This window comes from Notamacropus eugenii, chromosome 6 (genome assembly GCF_028372415.1).
Source record: "Notamacropus eugenii isolate mMacEug1 chromosome 6, mMacEug1.pri_v2, whole genome shotgun sequence".
In the NCBI taxonomy this organism is placed as follows: domain Eukaryota; kingdom Metazoa; phylum Chordata; class Mammalia; order Diprotodontia; family Macropodidae; genus Notamacropus; species Notamacropus eugenii.
The window spans coordinates 123,005,128-123,022,608 of record NC_092877.1 but is presented as its reverse complement, the minus strand read 5'-3'; the positions used below and the strand labels follow the sequence as shown (position 1 = coordinate 123,022,608).

Here is a 17,481-nt window from a genome sequence, read left to right as displayed (position 1 = left end):
TAAAGAATTTTATCTGAATCTGTTAGCAGTGGATAATTTGTATGTTTGTTGTTGTTGTTGTTATAAATATGGGATGTATTTGTTACCTAATTACATGACAAATGTAATTTGAGAAGTATTGATGATTTTATTATATACATGATTCTGTTTCTTCAGTCTGTCATAGTAGTTATGACAGTAAATTTAAAACACTGAATATGTGATGTGTAGTGAAGTATTGAATTTTGGGGGGCTTTTGAAGTAAATATTCTAGTTTCTTTGGTTTAAAGGTGGAAGATATGGAATCTGCCCAAGGAAGGGAGGAAGCATCAGACAGGAGGTTATATCAGTTACAATCTAGTATAAAACAGCTAGAAACAAGGTAAGCTTCCAAAAGTTATATCTAAATATGATGTGATTTTTCAGTTTATCTTCCAACCTAGTTTTATTACTTTTAAGATTGTTTTTACTATGAGCATTATCTTAAAATTTGTATTAATTTTTTTTCTTACTGTATGAATATTTCACCAGTTCCCTCCCTTCCCCTGGCAACCATATTTTGTAAAAGAAGGCCGGGAAAGCAGATCAGCAATACTAAACTATGTCATCTGAATATGAAAGTGTATGTGATATTCCATTGCTCCCACCTATCCAAAGGGAAGGAAATATATTTTCTCATCTATTCTTCATAGCCCATATTCTCCTTACCTTCTCTTCCCACTTCTTCTTTCCTCTCTTCTCCTCTCTTATCCTCTTCAAAGGAAGTATGGAAATATAAGATTATATATTCAGTAGTAGTGTCCCAGATCCCAGCTAAGCACCCATGAAACTAGGAAAAATTGCCCTGTCACTGGTATAGCTAATTAGAGATAAATTTTTACCATCTTTAACTTTAGTGAACATTTTATGAGCTATTAAAAAAGTCCTTAAATGCCTATTCTTTATATCACTTGTCATCTCAGTACCTCCATTGTAAGTCTTTTTTGAATCAGGGTTAAAATTTAGTCATCACATTTCTTTCATGGATGAATTTCTACATAAAAAAAATGGAATTTCATGTAATAAGATAAAAATTCATGTGGTATAATGAAAAATTACAAATTCAAGTTTACTTAGCCTCAATTGGACCCTCTCTCTGTATTGCTTGGGAACTCTTTTATTCATATCTGATTAATGTTGTATTACACTTTTCACAGTAGCTATTCCAAAGCTGCTTTTCTGTCTTCAAGGTCCCAAAGACACTTCAGTAGATGACCTCATGTCCTATTTTGCTGACACACCAAAACCATCTGTTGTGCTTTCTTCTATCTTGCTTATTACTCCGTTCCTCAAAACTTCTGTGTCTTCACCATTTTCTCTTCTAGTGCCCAAGTGGCTACTGGATGATGGGGTGTCCCATCTTAATCAAGGCTAACTCCTCTACTTGAGCCCTTGTTTCAAACTCTTGTCTTCTTTAGAACTTTCCCCATTAGTCATTTCCTTTCTTCTTTTCCTCTTATTTTTCAGTTTCTTCCTGTTCTTGAGTTTGTTTCCTGATGCCTACAATTATGCTAAAACAGGAAGGAAAAAAATCAGAAAATTATAGAAAGGGATAATAGATAATTGAATAAATGTAGGAAAGTGAGTTTTGGCTAGGTCTTCCTTCTCAATCAAGATAGTAAGCAATCAGTTCTTATTAATTAGGCTAAGGGGTAAAAAAAGACAAATTTTGCTTTTGTCTTTACTATTTAAAAATGAGAGGAAAGGAAGATATAGTAGAGATTTTATAAGACTAACATGGAGGAGGGTGTGTATATTATTAAGAATGACATTTTCAGGGAGTTTTAGAAAGCAGTGATTTTTTCTCCTAAAATCTTTTGAATAAACCTGAAGAAGAAAAGCCCTAAGCATATTTTCATTTTTATGTCCTAAAAATGAATTTTAATTGCCAAGAATTCATAGTCACATCAGAAAAAGTGACTTTCATTGCTTTTTTTCTTCTAATAGCACTCTCAAAATGCTAGTTGCTTGTTCCTAGAATACATAATTTATGCCACTATTTCATTGTTTGGAGCCTTCTTTATTAAATTTCAAAGTCATCATATAGCCTGAATTATCTTAAGAAGGTAAAAAAGTATACATACCTACATCAAAGATAAAGTGATTAAAGAAAGTCCTGTCATCAGCACTTTTCTCAGAAGAAATGTTTAAATGAACACTGAGATATCAAAAGTAATGATGAAGAAATCTCCTTCTCCATATATTTAATACAGTAGTGGAGACAGGGTTGATTATTTATTTCTACTTATTCCTAGTACCTTGCACATTTCAATAAGATTTGTTATATGAATACTATAATCGATATTTAATAATGATTGATTTCTAGCAGGAGAGACAACATATATACATACAGGCATTGGGGGTGGCCAGTGCAAATGCACAGAGAAGAGTAATATATTGTCATCTTCAGGAATAAGACTAGTTTGCCTAGATCACATCATATGGGCAGGAAGTAATGTCCTGGGAAAGATAAGTTGGAGTTAGGTTGTAAAATTCTTTAAAGTTAATCCAAGGAGTTTCTGTTTTTTTCTTGAGACAGTAGGGAGCCACTAGTGTTGATTGTATAAGAGAATCACATGTTCAGATCTGAACTCAAAGAAAATTACTTTAGCTACAGTGCCTGGCACATAGTAAGTGCTGACTGAATGCTTATTGACTGTTGCATGTGACCTTAGGAAGGTCTGGAGTGAGTAGAGATTTGAAGCAAGAAGATGAATGAGGTCTTATATTACTAATTTTAATAATAATCCCAGTGAGAAGTAACCAGTGCCTGACTAAGGTAAGGTAACTGTGTAAATAAAGAGAAGTAGTATTAAAAGATTTTTTAGACTTAGGGACTGCAAAATTGGACAACTGGTTGGTTAGATGGAGTGAGGCAACAGAGTCTAAGATAATGCCAGATTACAGTCCTGGGAGTCTGGTAGGTTAACTGGTGGTTACTTTGACAATAATATGTAAGCTTGGAAGGAGGGGTAGGTTTGGGGATTTGGAAAAGATAAAGTAAGAATTTTTATTAAGAAATTTTTTATTAAGCTCTAAAATGATTTTTTAAAACTGGAGTGATAGAGGAAAATGGGAAAAGAAATTAGAGCTGTGAAAGAACAATGTGGAAAGAAAATTAACAACTTAGAAAGGTGATACAAAACCTTGCTTAAGAAAATAACTCCTTCAAAATTAGAATTAACCAGTAGACACTAATGATTCCCTGAGACATCAAGAAATATTGAAATAAAGTCAAAAGACTGAAAAAAAATAGGAAGTATCTCATCAAAAATAACTATACTGGAAAAGACACTTATGAGAATTTCAGAATTTTTGGACTATCTTAAAGTTATGACCAAAACAAACCCAGATATTGTAATATTTTAAATGAAAAAATTTTCTTAGAACCAGAGGGCAAAACAGAAATAAAAAAAATCCATTAGTCACCTCCTCAGAGAAACCCTAAAATGAAAACTCCTGAGAATATGACAGTCAAAATTCAGAGTTTCCAAGTGGAAAATAAAATATTCCAAGCAACTTAAAAGAAAGAATTCAAGTACCAAGTAACCACAATCAGGATCGCATAAGTTTAGCAACCACTATCACATAGAAACAAAGAACTTGGAATATGATATTGAAGAAAGCAAAAAAATCTAGACTTGTAATCAAAAATAACTTACCAAAACTGAGTATAAATCTACCAGGGAAAAATAATCCATATTTTTTAAAAATATTGTATCAACATTACTTCATTAGGGATATTGGTCTATAATTTTATTTCTCTGCTTTGATTTTCTCCCTCATTTAGAAATCTTGATTACATCTGTACAGTAAAAGAAATTTAGTGATGTCCTTTCCCAATTTTGCAAACACTGTATGCAACAGACATAATTATTCTTTGAATGTTTGGTAGAATTTATGTGTGATTCTACTACATCCTGAGGGACTTTTTTAGTAGTTCATTTATGATTAATTCAAGTTATTTTCCTAAGATTAGGATCTTCATAATAAATATTTTTTGTTTATCTGAGCATTTTATAAATATTAATACACTGCAATTAAGTTGGTTTTTTTGGCACATAATTGGGCAAACCATTTTCTAATCATTTCCTTTATTCATTAGCTATGAATTCTCTCTTTTATTTTTGATACCAGCTGGTCACTCTTTAAAAAATAAAATATTAGCATAGAGCCTGCATCAACATATGAAAAAGATTATTCAGTATGATGAGGTTGACCTTAAGCTAGTAATGCACTATTATAGTTCACTATTAGGAAGCAATAAGCTTAATAGATAATGTTAATAGAACAACCAAATCACAAGATTACATCAATATGTGCAAGTAAAAACTTTTGACAAATTGCAATACTTATTTTGTTAAAAATAGTAAAAATTATAGAAATAAATGGACTTTTTCTTAATATGATCAATGAGATCTAGTTGAAATCATGCACTGGCATGACATGTTATGAGAATAAACTAGAACCATTCCAGATTGTCCATTTTCAATCTTGCTGTTTGATATAGTTCTAGCAATGCAAATTTTAGCAAATAAGGTAAGGAGAAATTGAGGTGGTAAGCATAAGGAAAGAGAAAATAATTTTTACTTTTACAGGATTGGATAGTGAAATTAGAAAAATCCTAATGAATCAAGTCAAAATTTAATTCAAACCATAATTTTACCAAAGAATCAGTGTATAAAATATGCCCTCAAAAATCCTTAGCTTTTCTGTGTAATACCAACAAAACACTGTTGAAGGAACTATTGATATTCTGTTCAAAATATTTAACACAATGTATAAACTAATTGGGAGTTCCATCTTCCAAGGTACACACAAAAACTACTGAATACAATCTAAAGTACTCTTTACAGAAACATAGACCTGAAAACCTGGAGCTATATTAATTGCCTATCACTGGATTTGACCAATATAATAAGAAGTGATAAGACTCCCTATCTTAATTTACTTATTCATTGCCAAACCATGTTAAAAAATTAAAAATTATGGGGGACGGAGCCAAGATGGCGGAGTAGAAAGACGCACATACACATAGCTCCGAACCCACAACCCACAGAACGGCTAGAGGGGACCAACTCACGGTGAATTCTGCACCCAGAGGCCACGGAATATTGGAGCGAGGGAGATTTCTGTTCCGGAGAGACCTGCAAACCTCTCGTGGGGGGTCCTTCGCGCTGCGGACTGGGCGCCGGGACTGGGAGCAGAGGGCAGCCCTGCAGCGGCCGCAACAGCGTGAGGAAAAGATCCGAGTGGGCTACCGGGATGGGATCTCCAGCGGCCACGCGGGTCCCTCCACCCACAGAGGGACCTGCAAACCTCTCGCAAAAGGTCTGTCGTGCTGCAGACGCGGAGCCCAGCCCAGACCTGCGGCGGCCGCGGCTCCAAGAGGTACAGATCCGAGCAGGCTTCAGGGACGGGATCTCCAGCGGCCGCACAAGTCCCTCCACCCACAGGTGATGGGGGTCGGTGAGAGAGTCTCTTTGGCGGGTCAAGAGGGGAGTGGGGTGCCCCCATGGCTCGGGCCCCCCCCGGGAGATAGAAGCTGAGAGGCAGCTGCAGACAGGGGCTCCCCAAGCGTGCGGGAGCCTGGATCCATCGTGGAAGGTCTGTACATAAACCCCCTGAGGGAACTGAGCCTGAGAGGCAGCCCTGCCCCAACCTCAGCACCTGAACTTAATTCTCACACTGAATAGCAGCCCTGCCCCCGCCAAAAGCCCTAAGGCTGGAAGCAGCATTTGAATCTCAGTCCCCAAACGCTGGCTGGGAGGACCAGGAGGTGAGGTGGGTGTGAGGAGAATATTCAGAGGTCAAGTCACTGGCTGGGGAGAATGCCCAGAAAAGGGAAAAGAAATAAAACTATTGAAGCCTACTTTCTTGGAGAACAGACATTTCCTCCCTTCCTTTCTGATGAGGAAGAACAATGCTTACCATCAGGCAAAGACACAGAAATCAAGGATTCTGTGTCCCAGCCCACCCAATGGGCTCAGGCCATGGAAGAGCTCAAAAAGAATTTTGAAAATCAAGTTAGAGAGGTGGAGGAAAAACTGGGAAGAGAAATGAGAGGGATGAAAGAGAAGCATGAAAAGCAGATCAGCTCCCTGCTAAAGGAGACCCAAAAAACTGTTGAAGAAAATAACACCTTGAAAACTAGCCTAACTCAATTGGCAAAAGAGGTTCAAAAAGCCAATGAGGAGAAGAATGCTTTCAAAAGCAGAATTAGCCAAATGGAAAAGGAGATTCAAAAGCTCACTGAAGAAAATAGTTCTTTTAAAACTAGAATGGCACAGATGGACGCTAAGGACTTTGTGAGAAAGACAGATATCACAGAACATAGCGAGAAGATTGGAAAAATGGAAGATAATGTGAAATATCTTATTGGAAAAACAACTGACCTGGAAAATAGATTCAGGAGAGACAATGTAAAAATTCTGGGACCACCTGAAAACCATGATCAAAAGAAGAGCCTAGACATCATCTTCCATGAAATTATCAAGGAAAACTGCCCTGAGATTCTAGAACCAGAGGGCAAAATAAATATTCAAGGAATCCACAGAACACCGCATGAAGGAGATCCAAAAAGAGAAACTCCTAGGAACATTGTGGCCAAATTCCAGAATTCCCAGGTCAAGGAGAAAATGTTGCAAGCAGCTAGAAAGAAACAATTCAAGTATTGTGGAAATACAATCAGGATAACACAAGATCTAGCAGCCTCTACATTAAGGGATCGAAGGGAATGGAATAGGATATTCCAGAAGTCAAAGGAACTAGGACTAAAACCAAGAATCACCTACCCAGCAAAACTGAGTATAATACTTCAGGAGAAAAAATGGTCTTTCAGTGAAATAGAGGATTTTCAAATTTTCTTGATGAAAAGACCAGAGCTGAAAAGAAAATTTGACTTTCAAACACAAGAATGAAGAGAAGCATGAAAAGGTGAACAGCAAAGAGAAGTCATAAGGGACTTACTAAAGTTGAACTGTTTACATTCCTACATGGAAAGACAATATTTGTAACTCTTGAAACATTTCAGTATCTGGGTACTGGGTGGGAGTACACACACACACATGCACACACGCACACATACATAGAGGCAGAGTGCACAGAGTGAATTGAAGAGGATGGGATCATATCTTAAAAAAAAAATGAAATCAAGCAGTGAGAGGGAAATATATTGGGAGGAGAAAGGGAGAAATTGAATGGGGCAAATTATCTCTCATAAAAGAGGCAAGCAAAAGACTCATTAGTGGAGGGATAAAGAGGGGAGGTGAGAGAAAAACATGAAGTCTACTCTCATCACATTCCACTAAAGGAAAGAATAAAATGCACACTCATTTTGATAGGAAAACCTATCTCACAATACAGGAGAGTGGGGGACAAGGGCACAAGCAGGGTGGGGGGGAGGATAGAGGGGAGGGCATGGGGAGGAAAATGCAATCCGAGGTCGACACTCATGGGGAGGGAAAGGATCATAAGAGAATAGAAGTAATGGGGGACAGGATAGGATGGAGGGAAATATAGTTAGTCCTATACAACACAACTAGTATGGAAATCATTTGCAAAACTACACAGATTTGGCCTATATTGAATTGCTTGTCTTCCAAAGGGATGGGGTGGAGAGGGAGGGAGCTAAAGAAGTTGGAACTCAAAGTGTTAGGATCAACTGTAATGTTCTTACCACTAGGAAATAAGAAATACAGGTAAAGGGGTATAGAAAGCTATCTGGCCCTACAGGACAAAAGAGAAGATGGAGACAAGGGCAGAGAGGGAGGATAGAAGAGAGAGCAGATTGGTCACAGGGGCAATTAGAATGCTTGGGTTTGGGGGGGGGAGGGGATAAAAGGGGAGAAAATTTGTAACCCAAAATTTTGTGAAAACAAATGTTAAAAGTTAAATTAAAAAAAAAATTAAAAATTATGACGCTAAAAAATTAATAATAAAAACTTAAATTTCAAGGAAATCATGAGCAAAAAATGAAGAAGAAGAGACCTTAGCAGTATCAGATCCCAGAGTATTACACAGTAATAATTATCAGAGATATTTGATAAAAAGAGAAAAATAAGTCATTGGAATGGATCAGCTACAGAAGATACTTATCAATAAATGGACTTAATATATAGTGTTCAAGAATCCCAAAGACACCTCCCTCCCCTCAGAAGTACTAAGTCAAAGACTCAATATTCTACAAAAACTACTGGAAAAATTGGAAAGCAATTGGGCAGAAATTAAGTTTAGACTAACACATTATGCCATATACCAAGATTAGCTTTCAAATGGATATATGATTTAGATGTAAAAGATCACATCATTAATTAAAGGATCAAAGGAGGATATATCTGTTGTAACTATTGACAGGGAAAAGTTCATGACCAAGTAAGAGATAGAGAAGATCACAGATGATGAAATCGACAAATTTGATTTTATAAAATTGGGAAGTTTTATACAGACAAAATTAATTTAGCTAAAATGAGAAGGTAAACAAATTATTAGAAAAAATTTCAACAAGTTTCTCTGATAAAGGTCTGATATTTTTTATATATATATATATATATTTTATATATATATATATATATATATTTTATATATATATATATATATATATTTTATATATATAATGTCCATAGATGTAACTATATCGAGTTGATTCAAACATCTCTGAAAAAAGCCACAATACATAAATTAATCAAAGTATGTGAGCAAGTGGTTCTCAGATGAAGAAATTCAAGCTTTCCACATTCATATTGGGGAAAAAAATATATGCTCCAAACCACTTATAATTAGAGAAATGCAAATTAAACAACTCTTAGTTTCCTTTTTTAAATTTTTTTTTTTTTTTGCCAATCCAAATGGCAAATATGACATAAAAAAATATGATAATTCCTGTAGGGGGATTGTGGAGAAAAAGGCACAATAAAGTACTGTTGGTGGAACTTTGGATTACTCTGGCATTCTGGAAAGCAGTTTGAAATCATACCACAAAAGTCACTGGACTGAGTCTAATGTTTATGTAGGGATATCACCACTAGGTCTCTATTTCAAAGAAATAAAAGGGGAAGGGGAAGGGAATAAGCATTCATATATCATCTATTCTGTGACAGACACTATGCTAAATTCTTTTTATGAGGTAGATGCTGTTATTATTTACATTTTACAGTAGAGAAAACTGAGGCAAGCAAGAAGTTAAGTTACTTGCCCAGGGTCACGTAGCTAGTCATTGCCTAAGACTAGATTTAAATTCAGGTGTTCCTGACTACTAGGCCCAGCATCTATGCACTGCACCTCTGTGTGCCATAGATGAAAGCAAGAGACAAAGGAGTCATATGTAGAAAAAATACCCATAGTAGCTCTTTTTGTAGTAGCAATGAATTATAAACTGTGAGTGAACTCATGAATTGGGAAATGGCTGAAGAAATTATGATACGTGAATGTAATAGACTTCATGCACCATAAAAAATGACAAATGGGACAGTTTCATAGAAAATTGGGAAAGACACATGATTTGATATAGAATAAAGTGAGCAGAACCCAGAGGCAATTTATATAATAATATTTTAAGGGAAAACATATAAGAAAGGAATTAAGACCTCTTATTAGTGAATTTACCAATCATGATTCCTCGGTATTCGTGATGAAATGTGTACTTAACTCCTGATATAGAGGAGATGAACTCAAGGCCCAATATAAAGCATGCATTTTTGGACATAGCCAGTGTATGAATTTGTTTTCACTTGACTGTGTATATTTGATAGAGGGGTTTTATTTTTCATTCTTTTAGAGGGAGGGGTTGGAGGCTACCAATAATAGAACTCAAATGAAAAAGACAGAGAGAGAAAAGCAGAAAAAAGAAAGTTAGTGAGGCTTTTTAAAAAATGCCAAAGATGAGAACAGAAAGAAAGTCAGTAGGAAACAAATTGGGCAGCTTTGAAAATATCATGTTAAATTCATTATTATATGATAAGAGAAAAAATAATACATAATATAAATAAAGACTTTTATGTTCAATCCTTTTTTTCCTTTTTCGCTTTGTGTATGGAAATAGTCATCTGTTGCACATCTGCAATTTTGAAAAATGGAATTGATTTGCAGAATGGATTAGAAAGGTTATAGAGCCTACAAAGTAAGGAGATCAATTCAGAAGTCATAAAAAATAGCCCAAGCTAGAAGTGAGGAAGTCTTTTAGTAGCATAATGGCTATGTGTATAGAGAGAAGTGATTGAAAGTTGAATTGAGAAACATTGACAATTAATTGGAAATGGCAGGAAGGGAAGAAGAAAGATTCAAGAGTAACACAGGTTGCAAATGTAGTTGACTGGGAAGGTAGTGGTACCCCCACGAAGAGCACGGAGATTTGTAGGATGCATGGATTTACTGGAAAATACCTTTTGACCAAATCAGTTGGGGGAAAGTGGCTCTTTTTTATATAACTTGAAAATTTGACATATATTGAAGTATATACATATGTTTATGAAGTTAGAGCTATACTTGAGAAACTCAATGTAAGGATTTTCCCCTCAATTAATTTCTGACTTTAGTTGTACTGGTTTTGCATGAAAACTCTTACATTTTATGTCATCAAAATTGTCCATTTTATCTTCAATGTTCTCTGTTCTTTATTTGGTCATCAGTACTTCCCCCATTTCTAAATCTGAAAGTGAATTTCTTCCTTGTTCCTCTAATTTATTGAGAATGTAAACTTTTATATCTAAGCCATATATTCATATGGAGTTTATCTTGACACATATGATATAAGATTATGGATATATCATGATATATGGTGTTGGTGTGTAGTCTAATTTATGCCAGACTGCTTTCTAGTTTTACTAGAAATTTTTTGTAAGTCCTTACCCAAGTAACTGGGACTTTGGGGTTCTAGAAAACATTTAGTGACTAGGTTCATTTACTTTTACATTTTGCATACTTAACCTGTTCCACAGATCAAATTCTTTTTTTTTAAACTATTATCAAATTATTTTTTATTATTACTGTTGCTTTGTAGAATAGTTTAAGGTCTGGTATGCTAGTTTCCGTCCCACTTTTGTTCATTCTTTCCCTTGGGATTGTTCCTCCAAATGAATTTTATTTCTGGGTTTTTTTCCTATCTCTATAAAGTAGTCCTTTGGTAGTTTAATTGATATGTAGCTGAATAGTAAATTAATTTAGGTAATACTGTCATTTTTGTTATATTGACTCAGCCTACTCATGAGCAATTAATGTTTCTCCAATTATTTAAACCCCACATTATTTCTGTAAAGAGTATTATATGGTTTTTGTTGTTGAGTTGTTTCAGTTGTGTTCAACATTCTGTGGCCCGATTTGGGTTTTCTTGGTAAAGATACTGGAGTAGTTTGCCATTTCCTTCTCCAGCTCATTTTACAGAAAAGGAAACTGAAGGAAACAGGGTTAAGTGACTTTTCCAGAGTCATACAACTAATAAGTGTCTGAGGCAGGATTTGAACCCAGTGTCTGGCCTGGCACTCTTATCTACTGTGCCACTTAGCTGTGCATGACTGTTGAGAAGGGAAGAGGGCAAAGTCACCCTGTGGCATTTGAAGGCATCAGTTTGCCTCATTGAAGGTTTGCTAAGTGGTATTGTTTAACAGGACATGAGAGCTTGTTTATGCTAATATTGATAATATTACTGTGTCTACATAGGCTGATAGTTCATAATGATGAACTTAAACAGAGTATACCAAACAAAGTTAAAACGTGAGTCATCAAGAAATGTCTTAGTTATGTGTGGTATACTCTTCTTAAGAAGATAAGGGTATCTTTATTGCAACTTGTAAAGATTTCCATAGAAATGGGTAAAAGTATTCTAGTTCATAAAGAATTAACTTATGACTACCTAGGTTACCTCTTTTACAACTGATCCGACTCCATTGATCTACACCTCATTTCCCAAGAATTCTAGATAGGTATGGTTTCAATGAATATCATTTTACTAGCAAATTTTTGATCAGATATTATTCTAAACATTCTTTAGTAGCTAAAAATAATGAAATAATTTCAGTGTATAGTTCTTAATAAAATTCGAATATTAATTCTTAGGTTATGTGTAGCAATCCAAGAAGCTGACCAACTAAGAACAGAAAAAACTAATCTGGAAAAACAGACAAAAGAGCTTCAAGTAAAATATGCTGACTTAGAAAATGAGAAGTATGAAGCAATTTTAACAGCCAGGAACAGCATGCAACTCTTAGAAGAAGCTAACCTTCAGAAAAATCAGGTAAGAAAATACACATCTTAAAATAATAAAATAGTTAACTTTTAATAATGGGACAAAAACTAGGTTTATTAATGGACACAGAATTAGTATATAGAAATGAAACCATGTATCTCTGTCAGGTAATGCTTTTTGTTTATTTTGATATAGAAGAATTCATTAAATCAAGCATGAAATTAACTGGGATTTTCCTTTTCTTTTAAGATTTCCTCTTTTAGGACAAAGATTCAAATAACAAGAAAAACTTACCAGGAATTTAGTTTAAAAAAGTTTTCAGGCTGTGTTTTGAGGGTCGTTATACATTTAATTCTGTCTCTTATACCTCCTGTCTCTGGTATTCTCCGTTATGAATTGGTAGAATTATTACTCTGAAGCATACTATAAAATCTACAATTATTAAAGATTTTTTTTTAAAAATATTTTTGTTCTAGCATGTTTTAGACCACTTTGGGGGCATAATAAGATGTCATTAACTAGGAATCAGTCAAAAAAGTTTTTTTCTGTTCAACCCTTAATGACTCAAAAAGTTCACTAACCAGAATAATCCATTTTCTAAGCATTCAGCAATTTAGTACAACAAGCACTTTTTAATTGCTTACTACATGGCAGGCACTGTACCGGGCAAAAGATATAGAGACAAAAATGAAACCGTTCTGACGTTCTTGAAGCTTACATTCTACATCATGTATGCAGATAAATCAATGCAAAATATATCCAAAGTTCATGCAAAGTAATTTCCTGGAGGAGAGAGCTATGGTATTTAGATAGTGAGTATTCTAAGTCATTAGAATTTTGCTATCATATATCAAGATGAATAATTGGTGTTCATTGTGATGGTTTCCTTAACTTGTAAGTTTGAACATAGAATAATCATGGAATTTATACTTTAGAGATCATTTAATCTCATCCCCTATCAGGAAACTGAGGTCCACAGAGGTTAAGCAGCTTGTAAAGGTCTCAAAAGTAAGAAGCAGCAAAACTGAGGTTCAGATTAAGATTCTGTGATGCTATAGCCAGTGTTTTGTTCACAATAACATTCTGTATCAACAAGAAGAATTTTTTTCCCCAGGTTTAACAGACTCTGTTTTCATATGCTATTACCTCTACTGAGAAATGCAAACCACCAGCTAAAGAATTCTTTTGGAAATAGGTCAAAACAGAAAAAAAAAAGTAGTTTGCTAATAGTCTTTTGCTAAACATTTGAAGATCCCTGCACATGGGAACTAGCTTGGATTACTAAGCAAGGGATATGTAGTTTTGTTCTTTCTTCTGTATTCTGGCCTTCCCTCCCTAGTTGGGACAGAAGGCTTTGTTATAGAAAGTGCAAAAAAAAAAAAAAAGAATAACATGCAGTAAGTAAAAATATTAGAGCAATTTGAAATTGATGAAAAACATGAAACCATGAATAAAGATTTAAGGGTGACTATTCACTGAAGTAGGAACAGTAGTTGAGTCAGAGGGAGCCTGATAATATAAATGGCTGAACACTATGGTAGACATGGATAAATACTATTTCATAATCCATCATCATAATAGTTCTCAATTTAAATAATAGAATTACTAGCTTTTAAATCTCTAACCCCCAGTTCCTTAGTTCTTAGATAATTATATTGTCTTTAGGTGTAGGAAGGAATCTATTGTTGGATGGAGAGTACTTGATCCTTTTGTTTCCCCCAGCTAATCCCATTACTATTTCTTCACTTACCACAGTAGTGACATTATTCACTGACACACAGTAGCTACTTGATACGTCCTGGTTGATTGACTGACTGAATCTTCTGACCAAGCTTTAACAGGTGATAATAAAGTAAAAGAAATGAAATGAAATCAGTAAGAATTGTAATGGAACAATATATCTAAGGCATAGTCATGAAGAGAAGTCAGGTCATTTTCCCACAAAAGAATTTCCCAAAAGAATCTCTCCTGAAGTGTGATGTTATCTTTTTTCGATTGTAATCATTTTGCCTTTGCCCACTGTCACCATCAACAGATTTGCTTACTTGTATTTCAGTTATGCATTGAGAGCAAGAGAGAACATTAAAAGACATGATCTGTTTCTTTGGTTTGTCCATTAATTTATTGATTCAACAACTATTTGTTAAGTGATTGGTTGGTTGTTGTCCTTAATATTCTGAGAGGACCAAAATGATATCATTATTTTGAAGTCAATGTATTTAGTGTGTCTGACTGTAGCTGATCAGACCAATATAAGCTTGAAGTGCTGTGTCACAGGCCAGGCACAAATAATCCACATGAACATTGGGAGTGAAATTGTCTCTAAATTTGAGCATCTCATGTTTCTTTTGAGCTACTGGAATTCTACTTTGCACATGGAGCAAAGTATGCAACTTCTTTGATGTAGGCACACCATGTTGGGCGGTCCTATGTCTGTGTCTCCCATGTCTCACATTCGATTCACAAGTTTTTCAGAGAGACCTTAAGAGTGTCATCATATCCCTTCTTCTGACTTCCATGTGAGTGCATGACTTGTGTGAGTTCTCTGTAAAATAGCCTTTCAGGCCAATGTACATTGGGCATTTGAACAACATGGCCAACCCATTGGAGTTGTTCTGTCTGAAGTAGATTTTGAAATGTTGACAGTTTAGCTGAGAAAGGACTTCAGTGTCTCTTACGAGGAGGGTCTTCAAAATCTTCCTAAGACAATTCAAATGGAAGCAATTCAGTTTTCTGGCATGGTGCTGGTATACCTTCCAGTTTTTATAGCATATAATAATGAGGTCAGCACATCTCTGTAGACCTTCACTTTGATAGGCAGCCTAACAGCTCTTTTCTCCTGCACTTTTCTTGGGGGGCCTCCCAAACACTGAGGTAGTTCTGGTAATGTGTGTGTCAACCTCATCTTCAGTATGTACATCGCTGGAGAGTATACTGCCAAGGTAAATGAAGTAAATGAACGCATCCATATCATTCAGTATCTCTCCATTTGCTATAACTGACGCTCTCATGTACAGATGGTATGATGGTGGAGAACCTGTTTTTTGGGTATTAATTATCAGGCCAAAATTAACACAAGCAGCAGAGAATCACTCCATAATCTGTTGCATCTCAACCTCAGAGTCTGTATTGAGTGCACAGTCATTTGTGAACAAAAAATTGCACACCAACTTTCCCCCCACATTAGTCGTGGCTTGTAGCCTTTTTAAGTTAAATAATTTACTGTCAGTGTGCTAACTGACTTGGATGCCATTTTTATCCTTGTTGAAGGAATCCAACAACATTGCTGAAAACATCATGCTAAAAAAGCATGGGAGCAAGTGCACAGCCTTACTTCACTCCAGTGGTGACTGGGAAAGTGAGAGAACATTGTTCATTATCCAGAACCTGTGCAAACATGCTATTGAGGGACTGGCTACAATACTGATGAACTTCTTCAGGTCACCAAATTTTCCATTATCTTCCACAAGCTCTTTAAGCTTATAAGTTCAGTGCTTGATTCCAGTGAATTACTTTGAACTGAAAAGTTATATAGTCATGGGATCATATATTTAGAGCTGAAAGGGACCTGAGAGGACAGTTAGTTCAGCCCCCTTGTTTTACAAGCTAGGCAGCTGAGGTCCAGTGAGGGAAAGTAATTTTCTTATGATCAGAGATGTGTATTAGGATGATTACAATGTCAGCAACAAGAAAAACTGGAAGAGGAAAATCAAGTCAGGAAGACTAGCTAGGAGGTCTGACAGTGGTCTGGACATGAGGTGGTCAGTCCAGATACAAGAGACAAGAAAAAGAAAAATCCAAAAGCTATTTTAAAGATAAAGAGTTAGGTTTAGGTGACATTAGGTAGAGATGTAGTGGGTAAAAGATGAAATGATTGAGGAAACGAAGGTTTAAGCTTCCAAGCACTTTGATTTATTAAGCAGTTCATGCCAATTGCTTAACACATCAGGACCAGGCCCCTTCCTCAGCTTAGGGCTGGACCCTGAATACAGGAGGAGACAGAATTTTACACATTAAAAAAAATTAACCAAATAAGGCCACTTAATTAAAAGGAAACTATAACATGAGATCATCTGATTTCTAATTGGATGAAAAATTAGGGACTTCCCGAGTTGGGTGGGAGAGAACAAACAAGTTCAGTTTTCTGAAATCAGAAAGGGTAACATCCCACTCTCTTCAAGTACCTGTAACTGATATAAGGGCCAGTTTTCAGATAAGGCATATGGGTTGCTTGAAATGTAAAATTGTGAGAAAATTCCTGGCATCAATATTTGGATATAACTAGGTTTCTGGTCAGCATAATCTAGGTTCTTGGTTGAGTATCCCTAAGCAGCAAGTGATCTAGCTTCCCAGCCACACAGGGCTAGGTTGAAATGATGCAATAAGGTGTTTTTTTTTTTTCCAGTTCCTACAATTGAATAGTTTTCTCACAGGACAAAATTTGGACTAGAGCCATAACTGAATAGAAAGGGAACTGAGGTGATTCAGAATTGAGTCAAAGATGGAGTCAAACTGGCTCACTCAGGTCTCACAATTAACCCCTTGCTGTCCTATTCCCCTCAGTTCCCTCAATTTCCTTAAAGAAAATACAGGGAAACTGAGAGTCAGATAGGATTCTAAGGTTTTTAGAACAGTCAGTAAGTATTTATTAAGTGCCTACAGTCCTACCTACCTTTGAAAGAATGGATATACTTGGATAGAAGAGGTTTTTTGAATGTCCATTGAGTCATAAGAGATGTTGATTTCTATTCTGGGTTTATTGTAGGCAGCTAGAAATAGAAAATTAAAAACTCAGTTTTTAATCTTCACCAGTAAGTAATTATTGAATAGATTTCTGCCTTTATGCTATTTTTATCATTAATCATACTTTTTTATAATAATACTAGTTACTGTTTTCTGAAGGCACTGCTTGAAGAGAAACAAAAAGAAGAAGATATTGAGAAAATGAAAGAAACAATGTCTCAGTTTGTACAAGAGGCTGCTATACGAACCAGGAAAGAAGTAAGACACTTGTAAATTTGTTAACATTTTAAACAAAAATAGAAAAATATGCACATAATAACTAAATATTGCATACTGTCTTAATAGGTGTTTGCCAGAACACCTACATGAAGAATAAGCAGATGATTACATTTTTGTAAAGGCTTGTGAAATAGTTTGCAGGAAGTTTGCTTGAGCTAATGATTGTGAGAGAGAGAGAGTGTGTGTGTGTATATGTGTGTGTATGTGTGTGTGTGTGTGTGTGTGTGTGTGTGTGTGTGTGTGTGTGGGCACGCACATGTGCG

At 35.5% G+C, this 17,481-nt stretch overlaps 1 protein-coding gene across 13 annotated transcripts in view; it reads left to right on the top strand.

The window, feature by feature from the left end:
* Positions 1-17,481, top strand: part of SCLT1 (sodium channel and clathrin linker 1) — a 264,118-nt gene that overhangs the window by 106,665 nt on the left and 139,972 nt on the right. For 11 of the 13 annotated variants that reach the window (XM_072620993.1, XM_072620989.1, XM_072620996.1 and 8 more), the window contains 3 exons: positions 270-361; positions 12,067-12,244; positions 17,099-17,197. In XM_072620993.1, coding sequence (XP_072477094.1) covers positions 270-361; positions 12,067-12,244; positions 17,099-17,197 — 369 coding nt within the window. The remainder of the gene's footprint in view (positions 1-269; positions 362-12,066; positions 12,245-17,098; positions 17,198-17,481) is intronic. The other 2 variants (XM_072620998.1, XM_072620995.1) reach the window with 2 other exon arrangements.